Genomic DNA, 19,438 nt, shown 5'->3' with positions numbered 1-19,438 from the left:
CATCTAGCTACTATCTTGACAAGACATAATTAGCTGTGTGATTAGAATAGAATCAAGACATAATTTTCTATTTTTCATGCAAACTTATCCAACATGCATCCATCATCTTTCTCAAAGCACACAACTTTTTTGGATAATTATAATAAAGTTGTTCCGAAGGAGCACGCATGCAGAAATCTATGACCTACTGCATGTATTTACAAGCACAACAAATAACATAATTAAGCTAATTTTAAGAGATATATAGTATTCTTCAATATAATCATCAAGAGATTATAATTTAAGTTCCTCCACCTTCTATCACATGCTTGATGCTTTACATATCTCAATCAGTCTTTTTATAATTTAAATACCGTGAAAATCTTTACTAATAACCATTAACATATTTTTAATTCATCATTTACACATGCTTATTTTTACCATAGTTTCCTAGCTAACTTATTTTGTGAGTAGAATAATTATATATAATATAATCGAATCTTTGATAAGAACAACTGTAATAAACCTTTATTCTTGTAGCGTATGCAGACACAATTTAAATATACATACAAAAGAATGCAACATTGTAGAAAAAAGGCTTTTAATTAATTGGTAGAGAAAAAGAAGGGATGAAATGGACAAATGATAATCAAAATTCATAATCTAAACGCAAAATACACATCAAATCCGAAATTAAAGTTACTTTTATATTCTTTAGGGAAAAGGTAAATATCAATTATTAGTTGCAAAAAATTAATCATATTAGCTTTCAAGTACTCTTAAAATATGCAGAGAATAGGACAAGTTCATTAGAAGAAGATACTTTAATTTTATTACAGATCATACAATACAATCTGATATATAGAAGCACCTATATATAAATCATCATCATAATCCTACTCTCATTAATTTGATCTGGTACAATAATAACTTCACCCAACTATGTATCTCTATGAAGAGTGAAGACACACATACAATTACTAATGGTGTGGAAGGGCAGTTTAGTCTTTTCCCCTGACGCAAATAAGACAAAATACGTTACTCGCTGAGCATCGCACATTGCATCATCAATGGCGGATTCAGTTTCCTCTGAGCATCTCTCTGTAACGGAGAATGGAATCAACCCTCTGCAGCCTCAGCTGCTTCTTGAACCTGTTTATGAAATCGTCCGCTTTCGCATCCACCTCCTCGTCTTCACCCGTCGACTCCCTCGTCGTCGCCGGCCTCCGCCTCTCCACCGACTCCTCATCCTCCTCCCGCCCGCTATGCACCCTCTCGCTCGCTGATTTCCTCATCTCAGCATCCTTCCGACTCGGATCCGAACCCGAACCCGAACCACTTGCCTCGGTTGGTTCGGGTTCTTCTTCTCCTTTGTAGAGGCGCGACAAGTTCATAGACTGAAGGCGCTGCAACAGCGACGGAGTTCGACTCAGCTGCGGTACTTCTTTCGGTTTCTCCGGCTCTTCGGATTCCGGTTGGTTGGTTTGGGCCTGGGCCTGGGCCTGGGACTGGTTATGATCTGTTTTTTCTGCATGTGATGTTTCCGTGGTTTCGTGTTTGTGGAGGCTGAAATTGAAGGACCTGACTCGTTCCAAAAGCGAGGATGTTCGAACGAGTTGAGGCTGAGTGAACTCACCGGATTCGGCAGTACTCGGCGTTGTGTCGTAGGTGTATTGATGAGTGAGTCTGAAGGATCTGACTCGTTGCAGGAGGGAGGGTGAGCGAGTGAAAGGGTGTTGGAGTTCATGTTCTTGAATTCGGTTGTTGTGGGAGGAGGTGAAGCGGGAGGTGATGGCAATGGTGCCAATTACGAGGTTGACAAAGATGAAGAGGGAAGAAGGTGTTAACCAGCTGGCTATGAGAAGCGTCATTGAAGCTGTTGGTTCTGCCATAGATGCTGTATGTGAAGAGTAAATGAACTCAAAAAAAGGTTGAAGAAATTTATAAGTGACGATGAGATGAGTTGTAGGGTGCCATGGTTGACGTTTACTTCTTGTAGCATGCTTAAAGAAGAAAACTAAACATGTGCTTTTGTTTGTATTGTATGTATGTATGTCTTCGTGGAATGGTTGATGTGAATGTTCCGAGCAATTATTATATTTTAAATAATGAAAGTTGTATCTTTAATTTACTAGTTGTTATTAACTGGAATTTCTTATTTCTTAATGTTGGAACATGGGGTTTAATTTTATTAGCAACATATTTAATTTGTTGTTATTTGTTTTGGATCTAGCTAGCTACTTTGCTCGTAAAATAGTAGTTAGATTGAGTAGGTGCGGTTGAATACAAAGTTTTCTCCAATTTGGCAGACATAGCTTCGAGTTAGATAGGATAGTAGATTTGATATTAAGACTAAAATTCTGGAACCCATATTAATATTTTTTTTTTAAAAGAAAAAGAAACAACATGCATATCAAAGTTTTTCTTAATAACTATTGCAATCAGATGTATACAACGATATACACTAGTAAAACATATTGAATAACAATACTTTCTCTTTATGTATACACTCATTAGGTGATGAGTTCCACAATTATAAATAATTAAAGAGAAAACTTAACTTGAAATTTATGAGTTCTAGAACCCTCTTCTTAGCTTCAAGGAAGGAGCTACGAAAACCAAATAATTAACTTGGTTAGTATTATGTTTCTCAACAATTATTATTACTATTACTATAAGTCTATAAGTAGAATAGCAATCATTCACACATGGTATATAGAGGCATATGCGTATGCCATGTGGTGTTCACTATCTTTGACGAGATTATAGTGGTACAGAAAACACATTGTGATGCTGGAAAGTGGAAAGTATGTAATGGAAAAGATATATCCTCTCTAAAGATGCATTATTATTGCATGGTATCTTTGGATGATAAGTTGCATGAGAACACTCAGAAATTTAAATTTCAACTCCCATTTGGTGTTGGGATTTAATTAACAGAATTCATAAATGAAAACGTACTCGGAAAGTATGTGACGCAAACAACGGTGTGTAATGGATGCTGATGCTATATATATATGGACACCACTTAAATAAAGATCCCAAAAACAATTTTATGGTAAAAACTCCTACGTGCCAAAATCTAAACCATACATTCTAAAGCCACACTTTTCACTTAAAACCATAATTTTTCATAAAGAAAAGCGTCACCTAATGAAAAAAAGTAAATTAGAAGATTTAAGAGAAGAAATAATTAAATTATCAAAACTAATAGATCAAAAACTAATGATTTTAACTAATGTTAACTGTAATGACACTGAATTCTTAAAATCAATACAAAATGATTTTTTTCAAAATCTTTATTTTACTATAAGTTTTATTGAAGGACTTCAAAAACCTGAAAAAACTTATATTTCACACGGAATTTCTAAAAAATGTTACCATGAAAATAATTCCCCACATCTTTATCATACTTTTAACCCACAATTAAATTCTATAGTAGATATACTTGAAGAAATATTAGTATCCATAAAATTTCAAAGAAATAAGGAAAGAGAGGAACATAATATAAACGAAATCAAACAGATATTAAATAAATACTTTCAGAAAGAGAATCCCAAAGAAGAAAAATTTCAAAATATAATTAACATAACAGAATTAAAAGTAAAACCACCATTGAAATTATGAATATTGAAGAAAAATTAGAAGAAGTTACAATGCTTTTTAAACAATTAAAAATGGCTCAAGAAAATAATATTATGGAACAGGGATTTCAAATAGAAGAAGAATTAGTAAATTCTGAAAATATAGAAAATGAAGAACACATCCTAGATTATTCAAGTGACGAAGAACCATCAATTCCGATACAAGTAAAAAATGAAGCTGGAACATCTAAGGATAATCAATCTCAATTTAAATGGGAAACAGGTTTTGATAATTATGCTTTTAAAAAAGGGTTTATAAATAAATATTCAAAATATACAAAAATACCATCAAAATACGTTCCTAAAATCCAGGAAATGGAAGGAGAAAGAATGCTCGATTTAGACTGTAAAAAGAATGAAAAAGAAATTTTTGAGAACTGGTTGAATTCCTTCTTATTAGAAGCTTTTACTAATCCAAAACTTAGTGAATTGTCTGGAAGAGATATTTGGAATTACATAGGGTTTCATACTAAAGGAACTGTAAGAGATTATATGACATCAATAGAAAACCAAATAATAGAAGAATTAGCAACAAAAACAACAGCATATGATAAGATATTACATATAATGATGATTCTATATAAAGAATATCAAGAAGCAAAAAATCATTTAGCTAATATTCAGATATATGATTTATGTAATGTGGAGTCTTATATATGTGAATATAGAATACATTATTATAAATTAAAAGAAGAAGATAAAGACCATTATCTTAGTATGTATATAACAAAACTTCCATATCCTGCTAATGAATTTATAATGGGAAGATTTATAAGAGAAATAAATAGAGGGACAATTGAAAATAATTTTTGTGGAGCAACCTCTGTAATAAGAGAGGAAATAAAAGAACGTTGTATGCAAGAAGCAACTCAAAAAAGATTTGCAAATATAATTAGAATTTGCTGTCAGGATAATGAAGAGATACCTCAAAAATATGGTCTTAATAAAAATTTTCAAAGAAAAAGAAAATATCAATTTAAAAAAAGAAAATACTATCCAAACCGGAGAAAAAAAGAGGTATTTTAGAAAAAGAAATAACAATAAAAACAAAAGACAAAAAAATGACTATTGCCCAAATAAAAAAGAAAACTGTAAGTGTTGGTATTGCCAAGAAGAAAGATACTATGCAAATGAATGTCCAAAAAAGAAGGATAAAAATAACCTTACCAAACAAATAGAAATCGCTAAGTCTTGTTTCATGGAACCATTAGAAGAATCTGATGATAACTTAGACTATATTTTTGAATATGTCTCAGAAACAGACTCAGAGACTGAGTAATAATGCCACATTTATTACTATAAAAATAATAGAAAAGTTTATAAATGCTTTCATAGATACTGGAGCAACACAATGCTTTGCTAGTATAAATATAAAACTTGATTGGAAAAAATTAAAGAAACCATTAAGAGTTAGAATAGCTGACAAATCAATACATAAAATTGACCAAAAAGCAGATATGGCTGAAATATTTATTCAAAATTATAGGTTCATTGTTCCATCTATATATATGTTAGATTCTGGAATGGATTTTATCATAGGATTAGTTCTTAGCAAAAAGAAAGCAAGAATAGCAAAACAAGAAATGGAGTTTCTTGGATTAATTCTATCCACTCAAGGAAAGCTAAAACTTCAACCAAATGTTCTAGGAAAGGTAAATTTATTTCCTAATAAAATAGAAGATAGAAAATAATTACAAAGATTTTTATGGTGTATAAATTATATTTCTGATCAAGAAAGGATTTTTAAAGAATATAACAGAATACACTAAAAGCTTATTTCCAAAAATAAGTACTAAAAAAGAATGGAAATGGGAAGAAAAAGATAGTATGCAAATTCAAAGAGTCAAAGAATTATGTGAAAAACTTCCAGAACTTTATATTCTAGAAGAAAACGACTACTTAATAGTAGAAACAGATGCTTCAGACATAACCTGGTCAGGATGTCTAAAAGCTAAGAAAGCTATAAGAAGTTTGGAACAAGAAAAAGAATCACTAGATTATAAATATTCCCCAAAGGAATTACTTTGCAGGTATATTTCAGGGACTTTCACTCCAACAGAACAGAGATATACTACTCATGAAAAGGAAACTCTAGCAGCAATTAAATCTCTTAAAAAATGAAAAATTGATTTACTACCCAGAGAATTTACATTAAGGACATATTCAAGTTACCTAACAGGTTTCATACGATATAATTTAAAAGTTGATTATAATCATGGACGATTGGTAAGATGGCAATTATTTTTGTTACAATATCCAATAAAGATTGAATATATTAAAGGTGACAAAAATGTTATTGCAGATACATTAACAAGAGAATGGAGTTCGTCTACAACGCATTAGATCAAGAAATTCAAAAATATGAGCAAGAGCTTGAAAAATGCAAGCATTGTCAGCAAATAAGAACGCAGATCCAATCTCTCAAAAAGGTCATTCAATCAATGAAATCAACACAACAACCGAAACCATCAGAGTTCAGCCAGCTAAGCATGGTGGACAAATCAGGTGAAGAAAAAATTTCAGAAAATATAACAATTGCTGAAATTATTAAAAAATCCACCCAGGATAAAAAATATTATGTAATTTATAATGGCCCCATGAAAGAAGTATATGATGCCTGGGAAAAAGCAGCACCATTCACACATCAATCAAGAATAATTCACAAAGGAGGATTTTTAACACTGGAAGAGGCAAAAAAATCCTTCAGGGAATATGAAGCTCTTCATTCAGAGCAAACCCTAAAAAGAGCAGATAAAGCTCCAATTCAAACCCAGAGAACAGGAATAATAAGAAACATTCCTACAAGAGCTGAAATCAAGGAAAAGAAAAGGGTCTGTAGATCAAATCTCAGAGAAACCCTTAATATAGTCCTGAATTGGACTGAAGAAAAAAGGGCAATTTTGGGATATTTTCCTATTACCAAAGAACAGCTAACAAAGCTGGTTATCTTTCCAGATGCTTTCCCATCTGACCCTTATCAGTTCTTCCAGTATGGAATAATTGATACAATTTTAATTTTTAATGATCTAAAAATTATTAGTGAGTTTCCTGCAGGATTTGTTGATGCAGTAAAGAGATTTAAAAATATGATTGACAATGTAAATCCGAGGGATGTATCCCTAAAATTTACAAATAGTCAACCTATTTTTAATGAAGAAGAAGAATGCTTGGTTCCAGCACACCAAGTAATATTCATGTCCGTCTTCCCAGGAAATTTTCAACCAATTGATCAAATTCAAGATTTAACAATTTACAGCCATGAAGGAAGACTAGCCAGCACATTAGCAAGGGTCTTTGAAAGAACTCAAAAAATAACAAAGAAATCTCACACAAGGATTAATTATAAAAGTAGAAATACTCTGCTCGTGTCCAGCAAAAGAAATGAAATTGAAGAAAGAGAGATGAGACTCTTGGTGGAATTTGAATCAGCATTCTACAACTTATCTGGACTTTTAGAAAAACTCCCTGAAGGGATAAAGAGAAATCTCTGCTATTTGATAAAAGATAGAGAAGACCACAAGTGCCAGCTATGTGCCTCAGAAATATCTGAAGAAAGCAATAATGAAACGGAATCAACCCACATGGTAAAAGAAGAGGACAGTACATCTGAAGCCCACATGATAAAAGAAGAGGACAGTGCATCTGAAGCATCCCTCAACATTATTGCATAATGACGTAAGCGCTTAGGTCATAAAGCACCAATAATGTAGCTGGTGCAAGATAACAAACAATGACGTCATAAGAAGGGTAAGGATGGGAATTGTCCATCAGACCCAACTACTATAAATAGGTTGCTTAGGCAATTGAAGAAGCATCAGAAAACAGAAAGCAGAAGGCTAAGAGTACTCATATGCTAGGAGAGCAAGGAGGAAGCTGCCGAGGCGATTCTGTAGTCTGACAAAGAATTCTCTTAGGAAAAAATAGTTCAAAACTTCCCTTTGGAGTTAGTATCTACAATCTCCCCTCTGGAGATAAAAACACCTTATGTAAAATATACTAAATAAATGAAGTTTTTCTCCAGAAAGGTACATCTTCATCCTAGTCTTTTAGTTATGAATTATTTAGAAAGTTTAGAATTAACAGAAGAATCTGATTATTATAGATTAACTGCTTTATTAGATAATGAAAAACAGGCTGTTCTAAAAACAGAATTAAATCTCAAATCAAATGAAAATTTTAATAAACAAAATCTTTTAAAAGAAGTTTTTAATAGAAAAAATATAATATACTATGAAAAAATTCAACTTGAATTCCCTATAAAGATAAAATGTGCCAATAGAGAACTTGAAATAGCTTTGATAAACGATGAAGAATTAAGTAAACAGATTGAGAAAATTAAAGATCAACAAAAAAGATCTAAAATTGGATAGATTCATATTAGTACTATACAAGTCTTAATCAAATCTACATATATGAAAGGAATTAATTCACCAATAAGTTTAGCAATCTGTGACAAAAGAATTACTGATGACCCAATAGATCAAATAATTAGAATTGTTCATGGAAACCTGGCAAACGTAAATATTAAATTTAATGCCCATCTTGGATATGCTATACCTTTATCAACTGAAAATCTTGGAAGATCTATAAGTTTGGCTTATAAATTTCACAGAAAGAATTTAATGGAACAAGATGATGAACCATTTTCAATTACATATGCAATAAATTATGCTTTAACAAATAGCCATCATAGTATAATATTTAAGAACAGAGAAAGAATTTATGTCGATGAATTATTTCAGAAAATTATAAAAACAGAAATACCAAAATATAAAGCTATTGAAAATCCAGTTCTATTATTAAAAGAACCATCAGAAAAATTGGTTTCATCGAATTTTCAAATAAGAGAATCTAAAATTAATAGCCCTTTAAGTTTATCTAAGTTAAAGATTAAAGAAGAAAATTCTGAAATAAAAGAATTAACAAAAAAAGGTCGAAAAATTAAATGAAACCCTAAATACTAAATTATGATAATAAATAAAGAAGAAATATATGTAACTTATCAAGATAAGAAACAAGAGCTATTTGAAAGAGAAAATCGTTTGAATTATTTGCAGTTTTCTGAAATAAATCAAAGAGCATTTGAAGCTCTAAAAATAATCTATGACAAGTTGAAAAGAGAAGTTGAAGAGCTAGAAAAATTAATAGAATCTATAGAAAATAGTGATGAAGCGATGATAGAGTTTGTAGAAATTCTAAAATAAATAATGTTAAACAAAACTATTTTAAGATTACCTAATTTATGAAGTATAAAAAAATTGAAAAACCAGAAAATAAAATAAAAAGAAAAAGAGCGAGAAAATTAAAAAGTAAAATAGAATAGTATAAAAGAGAATTAAATAATCTTCAGATCGAAATTGATGATCTTATAATAAAAAAGATAGAAATAAGAATAAATATAAACAAGTTGGAATTAAATTTAAAAAATTTATAAATGCCTGGAAAACCATATTATGATTTAAAAGAATTAAAGCTGTTGAAAGAAAAAATGAAGAATGATATACAATAATCCATGCAAAAAAGAATATTATAATTATGATAAAAATTATATCAGAATTAAAAAACTATAAATATGAAATCAGAATTATAAATATATATTAAGGACTAGTAATAAATAATCATATAATAAATACAAGAGAAATAGTAAAAATGGTCAATACTTTAGATTATGAAGTTGCAAATTATTTTTATCAAAATCCTTTAAATAAAGCGCCACCAATTGAATCTATACATATTATAAACTTATTCGAAGCAAAATACGAAGAGTTAGTAGAAATTTCGAAAAAGAAATTAAAAAAAAAATCGAAAATGAAAAATTGGTATCAGAGCCAAGTTAACAATTAAGGGTAATACTTTCTCTTTAAGCAACACTTTTAATAATACGCTTTTAAATCAATAACAACCACAAAATAAAAACGTTTTTATGAAAGAATGAAAATGGCATCTTTATCGTAGCATCTCCCTACGTATATACCTCAGATTCGCCATGTTTTTTAGTTTATATATACGTACTAATAAATTAGTTAATGGGTGAATTTTGTTGACCTTGACCATATTCCAGCCACTCGTTTTGGTCCACAGAGATAGACTTAACCAGTGCCAGTCACTGACATTATATTGAACATTTAATAATACAGCGTTATTTATATTTCTTTTAAGGAAAAGTCTATGGAATCAGCAGCTTTGTTAAATTTTGGTTAGGATGTAACTAAAAAAAAAATAAATTATTGGATAAAATTTTATACAATTAAAATTATTATTGATGACTACAAATCACAAAAATTATTGACCCCTAACATTCTTCTTCTTTTACATATGAAAAAGCTCACAATAATGATGAGAGTTGTAGCGTGTCTAGATGTTTTCGTTAATAAAATTGAGTTTTGTTGAGTTTAGATTAATTTAATTGGATTTAATTGTCGAAAATATTTAAATGTACGACAAAATTGTTATATATAATATAATCGAATCTTTGGTAAGAACAACGGTAATAAACCTTTATTATTGTAGCTTATACAGACACAGTTTAAATATGAGTAATGTTAAAATTAGTTATTAAAATATAAAATATATATTAAAATATAAATACAACATATATGTATATATAAATATATTAGTGACTAATTTTAATGTCTGATTTTGTATACAAATAATATTTTTGTTTAAATATACATATTTATTTTGATTTCTTTTGCTGACAAGTGACAACATTGTAGAAAAAGTCTTTTAATGGGTGGAGAAAAAGAAGGGATGAACTGGACAAATGATAATCAAAACGCAAAATACACATCAAATCCGAAATTAAAGTTACTTTTATATTCTTTAGGGAAAAGGTAAATATCAATTATTAGTTGCAAAAAATTAATCATATTAGCTTTCAAGTACTCTTAAAATATGCAGATCAGAGAACTAATAATATAGGTATTATAGGACAAGTTCATTAGAAGAAGATACTTTAATTTTATTACTAATCATACAATACAATCTGACATAGAAGCACCTATAATTAATCATCATCATAATCCTACTCTCATTAATTTGATCTGGTACAAATACAATAACTTCACCCAACTATATATATCTCTATGAAGATACACAATTACTAATGGTGTGGAAGGGCCGTTTAGTCTTTTCCCCAGTTTGCTTTGAGCATCTCTTTGTAACGGATACTGGAACGAGTCCTCTGCAGCTTCAGCTGCTGCTTGTTGAACTTGTTTATGAAATCGTCCGCTTTCGTTTCCACCTTCTCGTCTTCACCCGTGGACTCCGTCGTCGTCGCCGGCCTCTGCCTCACCTCGTCGTCTTCAACCTTCGACTCCCTCGTCTTCGCCTCCACCGACTCCTCATCTTCCACCCGCGGATCTATGTCAACGATTACTTGTTGATGCTCATCTTGGCTGGAGGATTGAAATTGATTAGAAGGCTGAGACTGACCTTGGGTTTCAACAAAATAGGGAGCTGGAACAATGAAGATGAAGCATAAAACCACTCCCACAGCACCTAAGAACAACTTGATTCCCATGAGCTGTACAATTAGAGCTCCCGTGAACACGGTGAGGAGTTCACTGAACCTGCAACCAAGGGACATGACGGCGAAGGCAACGTACGAGATGACGCCGTATGCATCTGATTCCCCATTCGAAGCTCTATCAGAGAAGAATAAGAAGACAGTGGAGGAGGTCAAAACCAAGAATTTCGAAAGGCGTTCGTGCTGGTGGGGAATGATATTCCATGCTTTATGAAACAAGACGGCCAAACAAACGAGGCAACTGAATAAGAGGTAAAGAAAGATCTTCCACCAGTTCCACTCTCCGAAAAGGTGGATGAAATTGGTGCTGTAAGAGTAACACAGCAATCCAACCACGGTTGAACCAACACTCACTAGTCTCCGCACCTTTTCTTCTTCGTTAGGTCTCATAAGCAAGATCCACAATCTCATATATACTTTTTTGTTTTTGGGAATTCTGTTTACTGCATTTCAAAGACATGCAGATGGAGTCCTCAGCTACCTTTAATGCTTTGTCTATATCTTTCGGAGGATCAGGCACCTAACAATATTTCCTCTTTGTGGGTCTAACTTGGCCCAAAATCAAAATGGTCTTAAACTTTTTTTTTTGGGAAGTTCTACTGTGCTTATCACACAAATAAGCATGATATACTGATCTTAGGTGTTAGTCACGGAAGATTGAAGGTAATTTTTTTAAAATAAAATATTAATTAGATTTTTAATAGAAATATTCAATTAATTTTAATATTTTTTACATAAAAAAAGACGTAAATATAAAATTAAAAATAATATAACAATTTAATTAAAAAATATAATAACTTAATTATAAATTTAATAAAATTATAAAAATTAAAAAAATAATTAAATATTTTAATAAATATTAAGTTAATGTATATTTTTATAAATAAAATTATTTTAATTTCAGCTTTTACTCAAATATAACTAATAATTTATCCTATTTTTTATTTTATAATGAGGCCATAAATGCATCAATTCCAATAAAATTAAAAATATTACAGATTGACGTGATGTATGATTGTATTTCTCATTAACGTACTATTAGAACGTTTTCTTTTATTTTAATTTTTTTCATTTTAAAAACAAAATTGCCTTCAATTCTCATTAATTGACACGTAAGGTCAGTATATTATGCTTATTTTTGCTGTAAGTACCATAGAATTCTCCTTTTTTTTTTAAAATCATCATTTTTACGATTTTAATTAGCAATTATTATATTTTAAATAATGAAAGTTGTATCTTTAATTTACTAGTTGTTATTAACTGGAATTTCTTATTTCTTAATGTTGGAACATGGGGTTTAATTTTATTAGCAACATATTTAATTTGTTGTTATTTTGTTTTGGATCTAGCTACTTTACTCGCAAAATAGTAGTTAGATTGGGTAGGTGCGGTTGAATACAAAGTTTTCTCCAATTTGGCAGACATAGTTTCGAGTTAGATAGGTAGTAGATTCAGTATTAAGACTAAAACTCTGGAACCCATATTAACCTATCAAACTTTTTCTTAATAACTGTTGCAATCAGATGTATACAACGATAGATACACTAAAACATATTGAATAACAATAATTTATGTATAAATTAAACTAATTAATTAGGTGATGAGTTCCACAAGTATAAATAATTAATTTAAGAGAAAAGTTATTATAAGTAGAATAGCGATTCAATTCACACATGGTATGTAGAGGCAAATGGTGTTCACTATCTTTGACGGGTGCAGAAAACATATTGTGATGCTGGAAAGTGGAAAGTATGTGATGGAAAAGATATATCCTTTCTAAAGATGCATTATTATTGCATGGTATCTTTTGATGATAAACTGCATGAAACACTCAACTCCCATTTGGTGTTGGGATTTAATTACCAATCCACCCAGAATTAATAAATGAAAATGTACTCGGAAAGTATGTGACGCAAACAACGGTGTGTAATGCATGCTGATGCTATACATATATACCTCAGATTCGCCATGTTTTATAGTTTATATATATATACGTACTAATAAATTAATTAATGGGTGAATTTTGTTGACCTTGACCATATTCCAGCCACTCGTTTTGGTCTTCTGTACTATACCATACTATAGTCCACAGAGATCGATAGACTTAACCAGTGTCAGTCCCTGACATATCGCTGAACATGTCAAATTAATCAGTCATATTTAGCAGCAGTTTAGCATAATGTTTGGATTGTGTTATCTATTTTCGTGATTTGATATCGTGTCTTTGGTGTATTTCATATGGCTTATATACAGGTTTATCTGTGGCCTATTTATCCGGGAGAAAATCACCGGAAGGGCAACAGTTTGGAACCTACAGTCAGGATGATGTTGATGCTTTGCGAGCAATAGCCGAGGAGCCCGGAATTGTGGACTTGTTCTTGACATATCCTTGAATTCATCTGCAATTTTCGTATTAATTCTGCTCTGCTTTTCTAGGAAGTGTGAATTGTTTGTTAGTTTCCTTGATTCGTCGTTACTAATGAATGGCCAATTCCATAGGCAGCGATTCAACCCTATCGGAGTTAGTACAAGAGATTAAACCACGGTAAATGTTACTTGGCACTTAATAAGTTACATAGATATCTAAGGGGATCGGAGACACTATTGATGAACATCATGGATTCAAATTTTGTGACATGAACTTTAGGATCTCCGATCCCCTTGTAAGGTGCCAGAGTCATAGGGAGTGTAAAATTTTTAGGCATTTTGAAACTCATAATTTCTCCAGAAAAAGGGTTAGTTCGTCGTCTCCCTGTTTTCGGGGGAGGCGGGGTTTCTCGTCTTTGCGTTAGACTCTAATTGGTGTTCTTCATGTTGGTCAGTATTCTTCTTCTTGCTGACGTTTTTCCTCTCGCCGTTATCTTGTAGCGTAGCTAATAGTTTGGCCATGCGCTGATTTTCCGCAAGTAGAACAGCGTTGGCTGCCATAAGGTCCGCGTTTGTACGAGGATGTTGTTGAGTGTCCGATTGGTCCATCATGCTTCGGCTTCTGAAAAGAAAAGAGAGTACAAGGCGTATAAAGAAGGGATGAGGGGCGTGGCCCCACGGTGGACGCCAAATGTTCCGTGCAGAAGATGCTCCCGAGGTATAGTTCGCGATACGATCCGTCAGAAGTTCGGAAGTGGTCTCCTTGGAACCGTTGACCTCGACGTAAAAGGACTCCGACGCTCAAGTCAGCATAGAATTTTAATAAACTTTTTAAAGAGCAGAAAATAAAAATGAGATATCCGTATGATCGGTATTAGTGTTCAGTTTCTCAATAATCTATTAGCGCCTGTGTTTTTCCTATGCCTTTTCAGGCTTTGCTCGTCCGTTTAAATAGATAATGAGCTAGGAAATATCCGTTAGGTGAATGTTTTAGTAGTGTTCAATTTTTTAGGGTTGATTACTGGGGATCAACTTCTGAATTTGGTTGGTGCGAGATTCTCACCTTACGTAGAGTGTTTTACTTCTTCTCTATTGTGGATTTATTGTGGATTTATTAGCCGAGGATATCGGAAAGGTATATATACTATCTTTCGATGATAAGTTGCACGAGAACACTCAGAAATTTAAATTTCAACTCCCATTTGGTTTTGGGATTTAATTAACAGAAGTAATAAATGAAAACGTACTCGGAAAGTATGTGACGCAAACAACGGTGTGTAATGCATGCTGATGCTATAAATAATTAAATATATATTCGCCATGTTTTTTAGTTTATATTAATATATAATTAATGGGTGAATTTTGTTGACCTTGACCATATTCCAGCCACTCGTTTTGGTCCACAGAGATAGACTTAACCAGTGACCGTCCCTGACATTATATTGAGCATTTAATAATACAGCGTTATTTATATTTCTTTTACATATGAAAAAGCTATGAAAAAGCGCACAATAGTGAAGAGAGTTGTAGCGTGTCTAGATGTGTCTAGATGTTTTTGTGAATAAAACTGATTTTTGTTAAGTTTAGATTAATTTAATTAGATTTAAATGTCAAAAATATTTAAATGTATAATAAAATTGTTATATATAATATAATCGAATCTTTGATAAGAACAACGGTAATAAACCTTTATTATTGTAGCTTATACAGACACAGTTTAAATATGAGTAATATTTCGTGTACGTTAGGATTAATGACTAAAATTAATTATTAGTGATCCGTCACCTTGCATTATGAGTTATAATTCGGCGTTAACTATCATTTATTCTTTTGCTTGTAACTGACACTTTCATTATTGACTTAATGACCATCATTTCTATCTTAATGACCAAACGGTCATAACATCAATTCTATTCATCAATTCTATGCCTATAAAAGGAACCTTCTATATCTAATTTCGGAGGGCAACATAATAAAGTTCTATATCATGTCTTACATTCTATATTCATAGAATTATTATAAACACAACATAACACATGATAACTTTCATTTCATGTCTTATATTCTATATTCATAGAATTATTATATACCTCCTAAACACTTACTGACTTGAGCGTTGGAGTGTCTTTTGCAGGTACCCACCCCCTTGTTCTCTCCTTACCGACGTATAACTCATCCCGACGAGAAGCTTGAAGACATTCATCGACGGACGAGCTATACACCGACCAAACTCAGCAAGAACAATTGGCGTCGTCTGTGGGGACGAGTAAAATAATTCCCACTCCCCTTAGGTTCATAAAACTTGATTTATATTCAAATTTTTGAACCAATCTCAACAATCTTATTTAATATTTTATTTAATACCTCTTATCAAATTTTAATCTATCGTAACTTTTTATAAAGTATGTACTTTATACATTCAAATTGCTTCATTTTTACGTATCATAATATTTCACATCTCATAATCGATCAATGAACCAATCCGAAAACAAACTCGGCTTTCAATCAATTCGAGAACAAACTCGATTTTCAATCAATCCGAATACAAACTCACTTATCAATTTTGCTTACTTTTTTAAAGTTCTCTACTCACACAAATAACATTATTTATTTTATTCACACATATTTTTGCATTTATATTTTGTGTAACTAATATTTACTGATTTATTAGTCATATTCAAACCTCAATATATGTTTTATACAATAATGACATATAACAACCATGTCAATTGAATTTTTATTTCATTAGGTGCTATATTTTTATTGTTTAATGATTTCATTTATACAATTAAATGACAGTAATGATAAGTTCAAATCTTAAAATTGGATTCCATAAAAAATTAATTATATATCAATTGTATATAACTGTTACACCATTCACTTTATGCTATTAAATTTTATGTAACTATTTGTTTAATGTAGAAAATTAAACAGGTAATTTACTATTATTGCACGAAGAATATCCCTTGTCATACTATAATTGCTAGAAACATTATAAAAATGTATAATTCAATAACTGTTATCTTATTGCTTTATTATCAAATTAAAGCATGTCCTACAAAACAAAATTCAAATATTCACATTTGACATGTATGACGTCTTCTTCTCTACAATTATCAACTTTAAAGGTATATTTGTTTTACTTTGAACTATTTTACTTTTACAATATATATTATTCAATATATGTTACGACTTTATACCTATTCATTTTCTCAATTTATCTTATTCATGTCAGACCTTCACTATAAATTGTAAATATTCAATAACTAATTGCTTTGAGCGAGAAATTTATCAATAAGTTGTTGTGGGTTGGAAAAATTCCCAAGACAATTAACCATTATATCCTCGGATCATACAATCGATTCCGTCAATGGATATCTATCTTTGAGCTTTTTAGTTCATATACAATCAAATGCTAAAATTGTTCTTAAGCGGAAAAGTATCCCCCACACAACTATCTTGATTGAATGACTCTTATCACTCAATTATTTTTTGAATAAGTGCCGACATAATAACCCGACTAAGCTTGGGGGCTCACCATATCATTATTCACTTATCTTTTAACCGAGTTATAACTCATTATATTTTCTAAGCTTAGCCTGGATCATATGATCGGCGGACAAAGCTTGGGGGCTGTGATCCGTCACCTTATAACTCAGTCTTTATTATGCATTATGAGTTATAACTCGGCGTTAACTATCATTCATTCTTTTGCTTGTAACTGACACCTTCATTACCGACTTAATGACCATCATTTTTATCTTAATGACCAAACGGTCATAACATCAATTCTATGCCTATAAAAGGAACCTTCTATATCTAATCTCGGAGGGCAACATGATAAGTTCTATATCATGTCTTACATTCTATATTCATAGAATTATTATAAACACAACATAACACATGATAACTTTCATTTCATGTCTTACATTCTATATTCATAGAATTATTATATACCTCTTAAACACTTACTGACTTGAGCGTTGGAGTGTCTTTTGCAGGTACCCACCCCATTATTCTCTCCTTGCCGACGTATAACTCATCCCGACGAGAAGCTTGAAGACATTCATCGACGGACGAGCCAAATGAAACGCAAAACGCAAAATACACATGGAATCCGAAATTAAAGTTACTTTTATATTCTTTAGGGAAAAGGTAAATATCAATTATTAGTTGCAAAAAATTAATCATATTAGCTTTCAAGTACTCTTTATATTTAGTAAGATTAGATATTAGAACATAAATTTGCAGAGCTAATAATATAGGTATTACAGGACAAGTTTATTAGAAGAAGATATTTTAATTTTATTACTGATCATACAATACAATCTGATATATAGAAGCACCTATAATTAATCATCATCATAATCATAAATCTACTCTGAATCAGGATCTGGATCAGGCGATCAGCGTTGTTGTTTCTCCGAACAACTTTTTTCATTTTAAAAAATACTCAAAATTACTCATTTGACTTTAAAGTTATTAAAATAAGCAAATGCATCCTCCAAAGCCTTGGAAATTGTTGAATTCTTACTCGTCGTCGCCCGCCTCTGCCTCACCTCCTGAAATTCACCCGTGGACTCCGTCGTCGTCGCCGGTCTCTGCCTCACCTCCTCATCTTCAACCGTCGACTCCCTCGTCTTCGCCTCCACCGACTCCTCATATTCCACTCGCGGATCTATGTCAACGATTACTTGATGCTCATCTTGGCTGGAGGATCGAAATTGATTAGAAGGCTGAGACTGACCTTGGGTTTCATCAAGATATCTTTTTAAATAGGGAGCTAGAACAATGAAGATGAAGCTTAAAAACACTCCCACAGCACATAAGTACAACTTGATTTCCATGAGCTGTACAATTAGAGCTCCCGTGAAGGTGGTGAGGAGTTCAGTGAAACTGCAACCAAGTGACATGACCGCGAAGGCAACGTACGAGATGACGCCGTATGCATCTGATTCCCCATTTCTAGCTCTATCAGAGAAGACTAAGAAGACAGTGGAGGAGGTCAAAACCAAGAATTTCGAAAGGCCTTCGTGCTGTTGGGAAATGATATTCCATGCTTCGTGAAAAAAGACGGCCAAACAAGCGAGGCAACTGAATAATATGTAAAGAAAGATCTTCCACCAGTTCCACTCTCCGAAAATGTGGATGAAATTGGTGCTGTAAGCGTAACACAGCAATCCAACCACGGTTGAACCAACACTCACTACTCTCCGCACCAGTCTCCGCACCTTTCCTTCTTCGTTAGGTCTCATAAGCAAGACCCACAATCTCATATATACTTTTTTGTTTTGGGGAATTCTGTTTACTGCATTTCAAAGACATGCAGATGGAGTACTCAGCTACCTTTAATGCTTTGTTTATATCTTTCGGAGGATCAGGCGATCAGCGTTGTTGTTCCTCCGTACAACTTTCTTCTTTTTGGGCTCTAAAATTATTTAATTTTCTTTTTCTTGGGCTCTAAATTTTATAAACATACTTCACATTAGTCTCTGAGACGATTGTTAGTTCAAGAACGTTAATGGAGTATTAAAATGGGCAATCAAATGCTAAGCTAAACATATAAAATGACGTAGTTTTGATTTTAGCATTTAAATAACTCAAAAATGATGTTGCCCTCACTTATTTTATTAGATAAAGTTTCAATAAACACCATTTATGATATTATTTTTGGGTTATTTGAGTGTCAAAACTAAAACAACATCATTTTACATATTCTAGTGCAGCATACCCTGTATATTAAAAATTGTTTCAAGGACTAACAACAATCATGTTCACAAAATTTAGAGACTAAATAAAAACAATTAAAATTTTAAGGACTAAATTAAAGCTCGTATGCAAATTTAGAGACCAAATTGAGTATTATCTCATTTATTTAGCAAACGATCACTAACAGCACAAACAATTTTTTTATATATTA

The 19,438-nt window shown here is 31.8% G+C and overlaps 3 protein-coding genes and 1 long non-coding RNA gene across 4 annotated transcripts; 1 reads left to right on the top strand and 3 right to left on the bottom strand.

Moving 5' to 3' along the window:
- LOC107643089 lies at positions 789-1,939 on the bottom strand. Its single transcript, XM_016346649.2, has one exon. It carries the CDS (start codon positions 1,869-1,871, stop codon positions 1,059-1,061), a length of 813 nt encoding a protein of 270 aa, XP_016202135.1. The 5' UTR covers positions 1,872-1,939; the 3' UTR covers positions 789-1,058.
- Positions 10,747-11,562, bottom strand: LOC110267365. Its single transcript, XM_021112696.1, has one exon. It carries the CDS (start codon positions 11,560-11,562, stop codon positions 10,747-10,749), a length of 816 nt encoding a protein of 271 aa, XP_020968355.1.
- On the top strand, positions 13,632-14,682 carry LOC107643086. Its single transcript, XR_001620749.2, has 2 exons — positions 13,632-13,696; positions 14,020-14,682. It is a non-coding gene; the product is annotated as an uncharacterized LOC107643086 (long non-coding RNA).
- LOC107643070 lies at positions 17,982-18,794 on the bottom strand. The gene has a single exon (XM_021112693.1). The coding sequence runs from the start codon at positions 18,792-18,794 to the stop codon at positions 17,982-17,984; it is 813 nt and encodes a 270-aa protein (XP_020968352.1).

Source organism: Arachis ipaensis, chromosome B01 (genome assembly GCF_000816755.2).
Source record: "Arachis ipaensis cultivar K30076 chromosome B01, Araip1.1, whole genome shotgun sequence".
NCBI lineage: Eukaryota > Viridiplantae > Streptophyta > Magnoliopsida > Fabales > Fabaceae > Arachis > Arachis ipaensis.
Note: the sequence above shows the minus strand (reverse complement) of the source record. Positions and strands in the feature narration are given on the sequence as shown.

Coding starts and splice junctions, on each gene's coding strand:
- LOC107643089 (XM_016346649.2), bottom strand. CDS start 1,871: ATGGCAGAACCAACAGCTTCAATGACGCTTCTCATAGCCAGCTGGTTA.
- LOC107643070 (XM_021112693.1), bottom strand. CDS start 18,794: ATGAGATTGTGGGTCTTGCTTATGAGACCTAACGAAGAAGGAAAGGTG.
- LOC110267365 (XM_021112696.1), bottom strand. CDS start 11,562: ATGAGATTGTGGATCTTGCTTATGAGACCTAACGAAGAAGAAAAGGTG.